Here is a 13,066-nt window from a genome sequence, read left to right as displayed (position 1 = left end):
TTCTGCTGAGGTGTACGAACCTGATTGGGCCAAATGGGTCCTCATTATGGGGATCTGGCAACTAAATGCGCCACCCAATCAAATTGTAGTCGCTGAGCTGATGATGGCAAGGATTTTTAGCTCTATGGATCTGGCAACTAATGCTTGGAAGGGTCATATCGAGACCTATGATAATACTCATAGAGATCAGTGAGAGAGAGAGCGATTATATGTGGGCATAAACCTACATTTTCTTTTGGTACATCTAGGATCGACTTTAATACACATAATTATGTCTTTGATCTTCACTATAGGGTATGAGTTACATCTTATAAATAAAAGGGCATGGCATGAGTTACAGTTTCTGCTCTTTAGGAAAAATAATGTTTAAATCACAATTATTTATACAATTTTCATCGTAACTTACTACATGATGAATTATAATTGATAAAGGTATAAACTCATCTAAACCATTTACTTTTTTTTACGCAACCGACCGCAACAAAAATTTGAAACTTTGTCGTGTTCCAAGCAATTTTGCTAGAGGGAAACGTGGGGTGACATACGACCGTATGAGTGATTTCAGAACATGTGTATTAGTGTTTACTTGAAAAGAAGAGAAAGGTAGTGAAACAGTGAAGAGTGCTTATGCGCATTAAAACCTGAAAAGTAAAGACAATATGTACAGCTCTGATCCAGACCTGGTCCACACCTGTGACCACAAGTTGTCACCACCACCTCTATCTTACTAATTGCAAGTTGATATATTTTAGGTGAATCTGAGCCGTTCAATAGATGTTCTGATGTACGGAGTGTGTACGCTGAAATTTGAGCCCAGTAAAGAGTCAATGAGATTAGGCTGTCACATTTATCGAAAAAAAGAAGAAAGAGATTAGGCATGTCACGGAAGCATGGCCATTGCCTATACGGCACGTGAAGGAATCTGATCAAACTTTCTTTGCTTCAACATACGAAGGATGATAAAGGTCATGGGCGGACCACATCCTAGAAAAGATGTCTAGTGAGACACATCACACGTCACGTGTCATTACTGATGAAAAAAAATTGTAAACAAGTCTAGTTAAATATTAAAAATTTATTCATAATTTTCTTATATATATAAAATGAGTCGAGCATCATTTTCATAAATTTATTTACCAACACATTTATATATTTGAGCTTGACTTATTTAAGTGTTAGTTTAAAAACAGTTTATTTATCTTTTTGTTGAAAATTTTTTATAGAAAATATGTTGAAGTATGCTTATATTTTGAAAAATTTTTAAAAAGTGAGAAAATGTATAAAAAAGAAAAAGTAAAATTTTAAAAAGTTGTAAATAAAAACTAAAAGTTTAAAGTTTAAACTGATCCCAGACAAATTTTTAGTATTTGAGCTTAAATTTTAGTTTGAACTTGACTTGTAAACAAATTTAGTTTATTTATAGCCCTTCTCATGAAGAGTCTATGAATGATTATGTCGTTTTAAATAGTTTCTAATTCATATTAGTTTTTATTTTTTAGTCAGGAGAAATTATTCAAAATATTTTTTCTTGGCGTAATCATTATTATTTTTCCTCAACCTTTGTCCTATATTTCAAAATGGTTTATTACCTTTCAAATATTTCATTTTAGTTCTTAACATTTTGTTCGTGTGTGAAAAAGGTATTTAGTATTAAATAATGGATGAAAAAAAATCTGAAATGACAAATGCAAAGAGTAAAATAATATAGTTAGCCAACTAGATGTCAAATTGGATGCCACATGGCACAGTAATAATAATAATGCCACTTTAAAAAGGGTCAATAACTCTACAATCTTTCTTTACAATTCAAGTACATAACTCACTATAGAACCATTGATGTAGATTTGCATTTGATGCAATAGTTAGGGTTATTGCACCAATCAATTATCACTTGTATGTGAGTCATAAAGTTAAAATTGTAAAATGTTTACCTTTTTATTAGGTTTTACTTTTTCAACCATCTTAACTTTTACATCTCACAACAAATGGTAATTGCATAGTGCTATTAGATCTAAATCTAATTATCATACATTTGCTTTCATTCATGCCATAGTTGTCCAAAACTATGAGGAAATCCAATTTGATCGACCAAGATAATGGTCAAAGATTTAACAAGCCATTGTCGGGGAAGAATTTTTGTTTCTCAAGTTGAAAGGATTTGAGGTCAAATTTCCACTTATAACCCTAGTTTCCGTGGCCTAGCACCATAGCTCATCACCATCCAAACCCTAGTTTAGATTGCTTAGTAAGATCTTCTTCTTTGGTTTGAATTTCTCTCTCCTTAGCCATCCTAAATCTAGTATGGTTAGGGTTTTGTTTGTTCAATCTCTTTGCTTTGTTTCCCAAATTTTAAATTTATATCACTCTTCACAATTAAATGAATTATTTATTTTTTCAATAATTTAAAATCATTGAACAATCATTTGGTGTGCATGCAAGCAATAAGTCTAAAGCACACTAAAATCAACAATAAATTTCATATCTATCTGTGGTGGTAAGTTGTTAATGGTAAATAATAAAGTAGTGTCAATGATGAGCTCATTTGAGAATCAATAATAACATGTCAACTCAATAGAGGTGAAATTTATTGTAAAAATTGTTGTGTCTGTAGCATTACTCATGTGCATGCTATATAGGGTTTATTTTTGATTAGGGGGGGGGGGGGAGGTTGTTTAGCAGGAAAAGAGAGAAGCTTGCGGTAGTAAAAGAGTCGATTATATGGGCAAAAAGTGAATGAAAGAAGTCAATAATGTGGGCAAGAGAGAACAGAGGAAAATGGTCGGTAAAAAGAAGGGGAAGAAAAGAGAATTAAAGATTCGCAGAATCATTTTCTAAATTGAAGTTACACATTTTAATTACTTTCATACATTAACAGAATTTTTGATTTAATTGACTCTTAATGATCATGTTACTCGTAGAGACAGACAAAATGACCATATTCAATACACTGACAAATGTGTGGTAAATGAAGTTTTGAGGTTTTTGAATTTTACATTCCAAAATTTATAATATAGATTTTATCTTCTAAAGTTATATTTTATTTGCATCAATAGCCCCTACGGCCACATATTTTGTGAAGTGCTACACAAGTTTACCACATGTATTTAATTTGTCCAATAAAATAATGTCACATATTAAGCTTATATGATACTTAATAAAAAAAATTGTGAATAGAGAGATTGTTAATGCAAACATAATATAATTTTAAAGAGTAAAAGCTAAATTTTAAAATTTTAATTTGTCAAATTTAATAAATTCTAAAGTTTAGAGATGCCGTTTCTAGATTTTTACTTCTTATTGCATTTCTCTCTCTCTCTCCCTCTCTCCCTCTCTCTTTGGGTGTTACTTTTCCTGCCACACCTCTTTATGCTTTGTTTTGGGGATGGGACCCACATTTTTTTGTACGGCTCGATCAATGTACGATGCTCAGATGGTCAAAATTGACTTATTTCAGTGTGATATAACTTATCTTGGTAGAATATACAGTTAATAGAGAAAATAAGAACCTAAATTGAGCTAATTGGAAATAAGTTTAGATTAGAAAAAGTTTGTGCTTTTTTTTTTTTTTTTTTTGGTTTGGGATAGGTTATTTTTATTAATTTATTGTGCCCAAAAAATAAGTTGAGTAAAAGCACATTTGCAATTGAAAAAAAAAAAAAACAAACAAACACAAAAAAATAATAATAATAACGTACAGTGATAATAAACTAGATTTTAAGGTCATCTATATACACATTTGAAAGATTATTGTTAATGGTAAATATTGAAAAGGTTCTTTTTTTGAGAAAATGATAAATATTCAAAAAAATAAACGGACAATTTACAAGATAAACAAATTTTCCCGTTAGCAGTCACAAGATATTTACAACTAATAGTAGTAATTATGTTTGATTGTTTATTCCCGTGGTACTCCCCTAAAGGGCCTAAACAATAAAATTTAACATGTAATATTTCTGAAATTATTCTTTTTTTTTTTTTTTAAAGATCAAGTTGGCCTATTTGAGTTTTTTTTTTTTTTGACATCTAGTAAATGCTTTTTTTGTTTTTTTTGTCAAGGAGATATCATCGTGAAAATGCTCCAATTGAGATCTTAATAAAATATACAGGGATATTGCTTAATTAAAAACTAATTTATGAATTGGTCTCAATTATGTTATATTTATTTATCAACTTTTTTATTATTGTTAAATATATTTTTGGTCGTACTTACACTTACACATGTCTACACAAAAGGGGGAAATATATGTGAATTGTGGAAATTATATTATCCTTAGATAGTATTCTCTTTGTCGCATATTGTTAATGCTCTTTAGAAAATTCAACTTTGTAAGAAAAAAAATATTTGATACATTGTCTTTCAAAAAAAAAAGTACAAGTTTACAAAATCATCCTCCTTAATTTAAATTATCTTGAAAGATGAGTTTTGAATTTTTAAATAAAAGAAATTATGATTATGAAAGTTATCATTAGGTGTGTGCATTCAACCCACCAATTAACTCCTCAAGTTAGTTTTTTGGATTGATGGGTTGGAATTTTTTCTTTTTAAAGCCTTGGGCATCAAGTTCAGGTTGATAGCTTTAATTTTTCAATCAGTATGACCTAGCCCAACATATATATAAGTTTTTTCTACACTTATTTCAGTATTTATTCTTATTTATATTGGTGTTTTAAGAATAAATTTTGATGAATTTGGAATATAATCTAGGCCTATCATGTGAATTTTAATAATTTATTAAAAGAAATACTTAAACAATTTATGAAAACCCTTCTTTTATTTTTTGTTTTATGGAGATAACATTTAAGCCAAACTCGACTCATGCACCTATCTAATCAACCATACAGTGTCAATTGAATTTTCAAATAGTCGCATATGTGAGACAACCTAGAATGGAATAGAGGGTACACCTATAAGAGGGACCAAATAACAAATTAATAAATGATAAATCATTTTAGGAAAAAATAAGGAAAATGCTAAGTGTATTTTTTTTTTATTCAACAAAAAAATTTTACTATAATATAATCTAAGTGTATATGTGTGTGGAACTCCCTCCTATAGACTTAAATCTCAGCCCTTACCCTCTACTCACAAGCATTTATATTTGTGAAATAATCATCGCACCAAGAATGTATGGTAGTAAGAGTACTATTGATTTACTACCGGAAGTTTACAAATTGAAAGAATATGATTGTTATCATTTTAATAACCTAATAATTAAATCTTTGAATTATATTTTTGTGATTAATTATAAGTCAATTTATAGAATAAAATGTGTAGTATATATCCTTGACACCACTCAAAAAATAAAGATAAATGCTTGTGTCTATAATCATATAAAAATATAATATTGTAATATCTAGTGGATTCAATGCCACAAGCTTTTTTCTCAAAAAATAAAATAAAATAAAATAAATAAAAGACATAAGCTTACATTTAAGGCCACGAATTTGCTATACCCTTTTTCAAGTTCTACAAGTCACAAATTACAACAAAAACAGTTAAAAACTTGCAAGCAAGTACACCTAAAAGGCTAAAACCTCTAACAAAGAAGTGAAAGAACCCAATAAACCAGCCAGAGCTCTCTTCCGATCTCTGGTTTTGTACTTACACCTCTCTCGCTCTCTCTCTCTCTCTCTCTCTCTCTCTCTCTCTCATCCGCTTTGGAAGCACCAGTCTTGGGTTAACATAAAGCCTTGAAAAAGCCCCCACCTTTTCTCTTTCGTTTATTTTTTTCACCTACTATACTCTCGTACTTTATTTTTTTTTTTTATCAGTTCTGTCTGAAAAAGTTGTGCTAGCTAGCTGGGCTACCATGACCACCCTCAACAAACTTACTACATCACTATGAAGAAAATGGCATCTGGGTTTCACTCACTTCCTTACCTTTCTACTTCCTCTGCTTACTGATTATGAGAGAGAGAGAGAAGTTTTATTAAAGTGAGTTTGTAATGGGTGGTGGTGAAGCAGCACTAGCACCAATACTGGCTCCATTGAACGGAGCGAGAGAGGAGCAATGGAGAAACTTGTACAACTCAGTCAATGCTATGTCATTTGGGTTCGTGGCCACTGCTATTCTCATCTCAATGTTCCTTGTCATGGCTATCTTTGAAAGGCTTATGAGTACAAGATCAACACAGTCCCGTGAAAACACACGTACGGATCTCGAGGCACACAATGGAAAGCTTGATTATCCATCTCCTAAGGTATGCTCTCTCTCTCTCGCCCTCTGTGTGTGTGAACTGCAAAATCAACATGAACCTCCTAATATGATTTTGATAGTTTTTGGTTCATAGACTTCTTTTTTGTGTGTAAGGTTTAAGCTCATTTATGCAAAATATAAACGGCTCATGAATGTTATACACGATCATTTGTAATTGTTAACCATTGATTACCAGTTTTATAGTTCTTCATGAAAACATCGTATATGAAGGCCAAAGTTGCCAACATATAGTTTCAAATTTTGGTTCCTTTATTTTCTGTTTTTGCGTCTTCCCATCTTCAAGAGGCATAAAAGATAGCATATTAGACAAAGAAGCTATTGCGGTACAGACCTGCAAGGGCCCTATTACTCGCAGACAATCAAATGGTAGACCCTATATTGAATTGTCCGTGCTGACATGTGCCCAAGCTCTTGTCTATCTGATGATCTTTGAAGACTGATATATCATTTTCCTTTGCACATTCAACACCAAAACATGGGCTTTAAATCAGTCATTTCCTGTTTAATCTTGTTCCTAACAAATCGACAATTCTAACATTTTTTTGAAACTGCAGCCATTTTAGAATTATCATCAAAGCTTGTTCACAAATAATTAAGATCTAATAATCTAACAATCATCAAATCATTCAGAAATTTATCCAAATTTCCCTTCTATTTTTATTGTGGACCGCAAATTGAATTCAGAGTTCATCTCCTAGTGCTTGTTGGTTGCATTTTTTTTTTTTTTTTTTTTTTGTGTGTGGATAATTGCTTTTTGCTTACTTTTAAAACAAAGATGATATGGCTCTTTCTCCTGTGTAATCCCCGTACTGAATTAGATTATTAGACTTAGTTTATTATAGCAACATTTAGACAATTCAGCTAATTGTGGTTGGTGGCTTCACTTATGGACAGGTCGTACTAATTTTATAATTCCTTATATCCATTGAAGATTATTTAGATTTTGGATTTTCCCTAGTGGGCTGCATGTAATACTGCACTGTAATAATATTTTATTACAACGGCGCTCCAACGCAACCTTGTTGAAAATTAAGATCATGGAATAGTAGGATATCCTATACTTTATACTGTAGTAGTTATAATATTTGTAATTCCAAACTATTCTTAATAAATTATAGTGCTACTCTGTTTGTCCTTGTATTCAATCTAGAAAAAGTTATATCAAACTGGCTACAATGTTGAAACCTTTAAAAATAACATTATTTTTTACATAGCAGCCATCTCTGCAAATTAAAATCAGTGATCCTCGTACTGAATTTTATCTACAAGAGCTTAAATTTAACACAAATGAGCTTCCAGATATTTATGTATGACAAACAATCTTCTAACATATATGATTGTCTATTGAACATTCCTGCATTGTTTTTTATTTATTATTTTTTTATGTGCTTTTGTTCGTAACACTTAAGAGTTAAGGGAGACATTACTGTCGGTGTCTCTCAAAAATAAAAAAGGAAAAAGGAAAAAAAGGGAGACATTAGTACAATGGCTTGCTTGTCTATTCTAGTTTTTCGGTGTTCATGGGTCCACTACATGTCACCAGCATGTGTCTTTGCCTCAAGTGTCATAAAAGACCAACCAGAAAGTTGTGTTCAACGTCTGCAGTAATTACTCTATGTAAAAGTTATGCAGTAATTTGTTGGAGTATGCTTTGAATTGACAATCTACTAAGAGGAATGCAATGAATATTACTAATTTTATTACAAAAGTTTTATAAACTATTATATCATGGATTTTACTAACGTGTGTCTTAAGGGCATACATTAACCAAACCCTTATATCAATGTCACAAAAAAGTAATTGAAACATTTATTTATTATTAAAATGATACTAATCATATTTATTGTCATGCTAGTTTATAAATCTTTTATTGTAAAATTAATAATAGTAAACTTTTTGTATTTTCCATCTACTAAACAGTGTCATCCAAGATTTGTCATGTACCATAAATACATATATTCAGCATGGTTTCTTGCTTAGACATACAAGCAATTTCTCACACTTTCGGAATTTCTCATCACATGCTATAGGACACCCCCCCCCCCCCCCCCCATGTGCTAAGAAGATTATGCTAATATTAGGTAAGTTACAGATCGTTCAGGGTTCACCATTCATTTTATAAACCTAGTAAAGTCCTGCTAACTCTAATGTCCAGGCTCGTTTGCTTATATATCTTTTTGATAGGTAACATTTGCTTATATATCCATACCATCTTGGTTTAGTTAGCCATTTTGCAGTATCAGCATGACACTTACACAGGAATGTCGCAGATTTTTTATATGAAATTCCACAATGACATTTGGTTACAAGAAAGCCATGATTTATGGAAACATTTATGAAATCCACAGACAAAGCATAATTATAAAAGATATATAAAACTCGTAAAGGAATTATTCCTATGTCTACCTCCACTATTATATGTCCTAGTCTTCTATCTTAAGAATGATAAAGTAATTATTTTTGTCCCCTGGTAAGGCATCTTTCTTAACTGCTATCTGTTAATTAGAATGTTCAGATTAACAATCAAAATTAAGAGTTTGCATTAGTTTTTCTTATTTAGCCAGTACACCTCCATGCTATGTAAACCTTTTATCCTTTATCTAAATAGAATGTCACAGGACTTGCATATGATGTTGTTTGCTTTAAGTGATGATCATACTCAGATCAAACATTTTCTGATAATTAAGCAGTGTTCATCAACTATTACTCACTTCACTTGGTAGATATTTCAGAGGCTTCATCATCAAACGCATAATCCAAGACTCTTAAGTATATCCTCTATAGTATTGTATTACTGTTGCCATTCTTGCAGTGCAGTTAATCGTGTATTCACCAGCATTATTTGTGGTTGTAGAATTTGTAGTAGTCATGTGACATTGGATGGCAACCCAATTCATCACCCAACTTATTAGTGGTGTCAAGGGTGATCAATCATTGCTATAGAATTTTTCTCATTAGTTTTTCTTCTCTCATTCCACAAAATCCTCACAGAATCTGCACAATGATGTAGCCTATTGCTTTGGTCTATTTAGTGGATGAGTAAAAGAGAAGCTATATAGCTCCTTTCCACATCATTGTGGTCTTAGGTTGCCTATTTTGAGGTTTGATTGTGATTGTTTACTCACATATTTTTCTTTGCATTGCCTCCATATTTGTGATTAATTATCTGTTAATTAAGTTGTGCAGATGACAGTGTATGCCAAAGGCGTATCAGTTTTGATGCCTGGTGAGGAGATTCCTACCTTCATTGCACACCCCGCTCCTGCACCATGTCCTCCTGAGCGCATGTCACTGCCTCTTCATCAACATAACTCACTGTCCTTCTGTCCTGCCTCAAGGTCATTATCAAGCTAAATCCTTAACTATGTGACTTGATAATAAGACAACTAACTAGAACATCAAGGATTTTCACAATACCTCTAATCAAGCTCACATTTTCATGTAATTTCTGATCCTAAAACAGTCTTGGTGAATACCCAGTAAGTGAAATTGATGGAGCACCAGGAGTCTAAGATACATACATTTCATCATTATGTGGGTTTTATTTTTATTTTTATTTTTATTTTTAAATTTGATTTCTGGCTAAGGGGAGACTTAAACCTTGGATGTTTCTATTGAAAATAGTAGGAGGTGCCAACTAAGCAACAAGGTCCTTGGCATCATTATGTAAATATTTAGATTATGGAAAAGCAGTCTTTGATTTTCTCTAACCATGATTCTATAAAAAAGCCCAACGTCCTAATGATTTCTCAATGGATGTATCGTTTGTGAATTATATTGTTCTAAATGGATCTGAACACAATTTTGTGTAAAGTTGTGTTGTTTGCCACACCATAAATTTTCCCAACTTCCTAATGATTTCTCAATGGATTTATTGTTTGCAACACAATAAATTTGCATATGCATGTTATTTATTTTTCAAATAATGTCATAGAAGAAGAAACAACAAATAGATGGATTTTCGGCTGTTAACTCTTAACCCATAGACTCAAGTAGTCCCCCAAAAAATAAAGAAGCCACATACAAGTACGGATAACTGCACCAACCTAGTGAAGATAGAAAATGCCATTCTCAATTTCTTGTGTACTCGTTTTCTTAGCCTAAACTTTATTCAATTGAGTGTTGAAAGAATTCATAAATCATAATAAGGACTTATTACAATGATACAATTTTCTAGGGCAAAATGACTAAATATCTTTTATTTTTAAAATATGTAGCAATAAAATCATTTTTTTAAAGTATCTAGCAAAATACCTGATTTTGAAATTCAATTTTTACCTAAAAACTCGACTAATGTTGAGTCCTATGCATATTTTGCTACTTAAATTAAAAAATAAAAATTAAATAAAACACTGCATTGCTAATATCAGGTTCTAATTAAATATATATATATATATAGAACTTGATTTTGAGAATATTAAGCTTTAAATAGAACTCGAATTACAAATTAGAGACATTTTGCTAAATTGTTTTAGAAAATAAGTACTTTATTACCTACTTTATTTTAAATGAAGGTATTTAGTCATTTTCTCTTAAGATTGACTTTTGCCTACTCCATGAACCTGGGCTCAAGCCCAATTAGATTGACATACGCATGCTAGCCCAGCCCTTGTGCTGATATGTTCAGACTTCAGACTGAGCTACCGTGCTCAAGGAACTGGACACCGAGGACCACCTTGCTCAAGCGGGTGAAAGAGTTGAGCATTAATTGGGTACCACTCAGGACCACAGTTCAGAGTACTCAAACAATGAGTAGGGTAATTCAATGACCCCAAAAAATAAGAGTACACGTATCACAGGAAAATATTTAGCAAAGAATGAGGTTCAATAGGGAATTTCCATCCAACTTTCTTTGTAATAGTTACCATGTAAAAGTCTAGACCACAAAATGTGACTAGTAAGAAAAAGTTTTTAGCCATTAACCACTTTCAGTCTCAAATTATAACCAAAAAAAATGTTAAATAATTTGTGGTCAACAACTACTTATTTACTATTTTGAAGTTAGAACCTATTTTCCACGTCATAGGTATAGCCCATTAGCCCCACTACCACAAAGGGAGCAAGGGAAAGACAAGAGCTTTGCACGCCTAAAATCCACACCAAGACCAAGGCAACGAAGATAAAGCTCAAGAAGTCTCCTCTCCTCGTGGCTCATTGCCAAATAGTGAAAAGAAAAATAGTTCAGCTCAAATTTCGAGGACCATTTCAATGCCAGATCCCAATGACAATCTACCATCTCAAGATTTTGTAAAGATATAATAAGAAATAAGAGAGAGAGAGAAAGAGAGAGAGAGAGAGAGAGAGAATATGGTCATTGGTCAATTATAATTTATAACCAGCTGCCACCTGAATGGTTAGGTAATTTTAATTAACACAAATGTACAGAAAGAGGTCCTTTTGCATGTTTGCTAGCCCAGGAATAGGATGAATTCCAATTACAAGACCAAAATGAAAAACATAATAAATGTTTTATGAAGCAAGAAAAGTAGTAGTTTTGACAAAATCAAAACGCAAAACAGTCCTGAAAGTGAAACAACAGAAAGTGCTTCCAAAAAACAACTACAGAAAGATGAAGCACTCCAACGAAACAAGTGGGTTGTCAAGAGATTCATTTCCCTCCTTCGAAACGCCTTCGTTTAACTCCTCTTTACCCTGATCAGTAGTAGTAGTAGCAGTAGTAGTACTACTGCTACTCTGCTTCTGACTCTGCGGCTGCTGCAACCCAGAGTCCAGTGACCGGCTACCGGCTCTTCCAGTCCCCTTTCCTGGACTTCTCCCCACTCCACCCCTTCCAACTCCACCGGCTGTCCTGGTAGCCGGTGACCTCGACCGCCGACCAGATCCCTCGCCTGAATCTCGCCGGACTCCGGCTGAGGTCCCCATGTTAAGCCTCCTGCTCCTGACGTCACCCATTCCCCTTCCCTGAGACCTTCTCTTCTCCGGCGACGGCTCTGCTCTCCTCGCCGGAGACTTGGCTGCACGCTCTCTCCTTCCGGCGAGCTCGCCGGTGTACGGACGCTTTCTGGGTACCCTCACTTCTCTGCTACATTTACTGGTTGCTTCGTCTTCTTCCTTCTTCTCAGTAACAGTAATGGTAGTAGCAGTGGTGGTTGTCGATAATGTGAAGCTCTCTGATATCTGAGAAGCTTCAGAGACCTCGTTCTGAGCTTGGTGAAGCAGATTGATCAGACCCTTTGTTTCAACGGCCACTTGGGTCGTCTTCTTCTCTTCTTCTATTTCTATTTCTGCATCATCTTCAAGTGGCACTGGGTTTTGAGGTTTGGGAACAAAGGGTGTTTCGGAGAGGACCTCTTTGACGGACTCGAATTCATCTTCTACCGGTGGTGGTGGTGGATCTCTGTTGTCCCTGACATGGGTCAGATCGGGTTCAGGAAAAGGAGACTTCACCGGAAGCCTCTGGTGGGTTGTGGAGCCGGGTTTGTAGTGGTGGTCCTGGTGGGTTTTGGTGGTGCTGAGACAGCAACCCATTTTATTTTGGGATGAAACTTGAAAAGGTGTGGACTTTGGAGAGAGTGAGGTTTTTGGAATTACATTAGATTAGATAGAGAGCTTTGGAAAATTTTGAATTCTCAACGGTTATAAAACAAAAAAGTGTACGTTGGCATGGTTTGTTTGTGGATGGCAGCTAGAGAGAGAGAGAGAGAGAGTTGAAGACCACGGCGGAGATATTGATGGTAGATTGAGAGATTTTGATATAATAGTGAGGTTTGGGGTTTGATTGGTGAGGGGGTGGGGGGGGGGGGACAGCAAGTAGTGAGCCGCGGCTATTAATTATGACTAGGAGCCTAGGAAGAGCATGTCACGGTTACACTTACATCCTTCTACTA

General features: G+C 33.7%; 1 protein-coding gene across 1 annotated transcript; it reads left to right on the top strand.

Annotated features, from left to right (window-relative positions):
- The first annotated feature begins 5,462 nt into the window (after window positions 1–5,462).
- Window positions 5,463–9,928, top strand: LOC142637987 (uncharacterized). Its single transcript, XM_075811972.1, has 2 exons — window positions 5,463–6,201; window positions 9,405–9,928. The coding sequence occupies exons 1-2, from the start codon at window positions 5,947–5,949 to the stop codon at window positions 9,570–9,572; spliced, it is 423 nt and encodes a 140-aa protein (XP_075668087.1). The 5' UTR covers window positions 5,463–5,946; the 3' UTR covers window positions 9,573–9,928.
- Window positions 9,929–13,066: the final 3,138 nt, after the last annotated feature.

The sequence above is a fragment of the Castanea sativa genome, chromosome 6 (assembly GCF_040712315.1).
Source record: "Castanea sativa cultivar Marrone di Chiusa Pesio chromosome 6, ASM4071231v1".
NCBI lineage: Eukaryota > Viridiplantae > Streptophyta > Magnoliopsida > Fagales > Fagaceae > Castanea > Castanea sativa.
The sequence above is the reverse complement of the archived record's forward strand: the minus strand, read 5'-3'. Positions and strand labels throughout refer to the sequence as shown.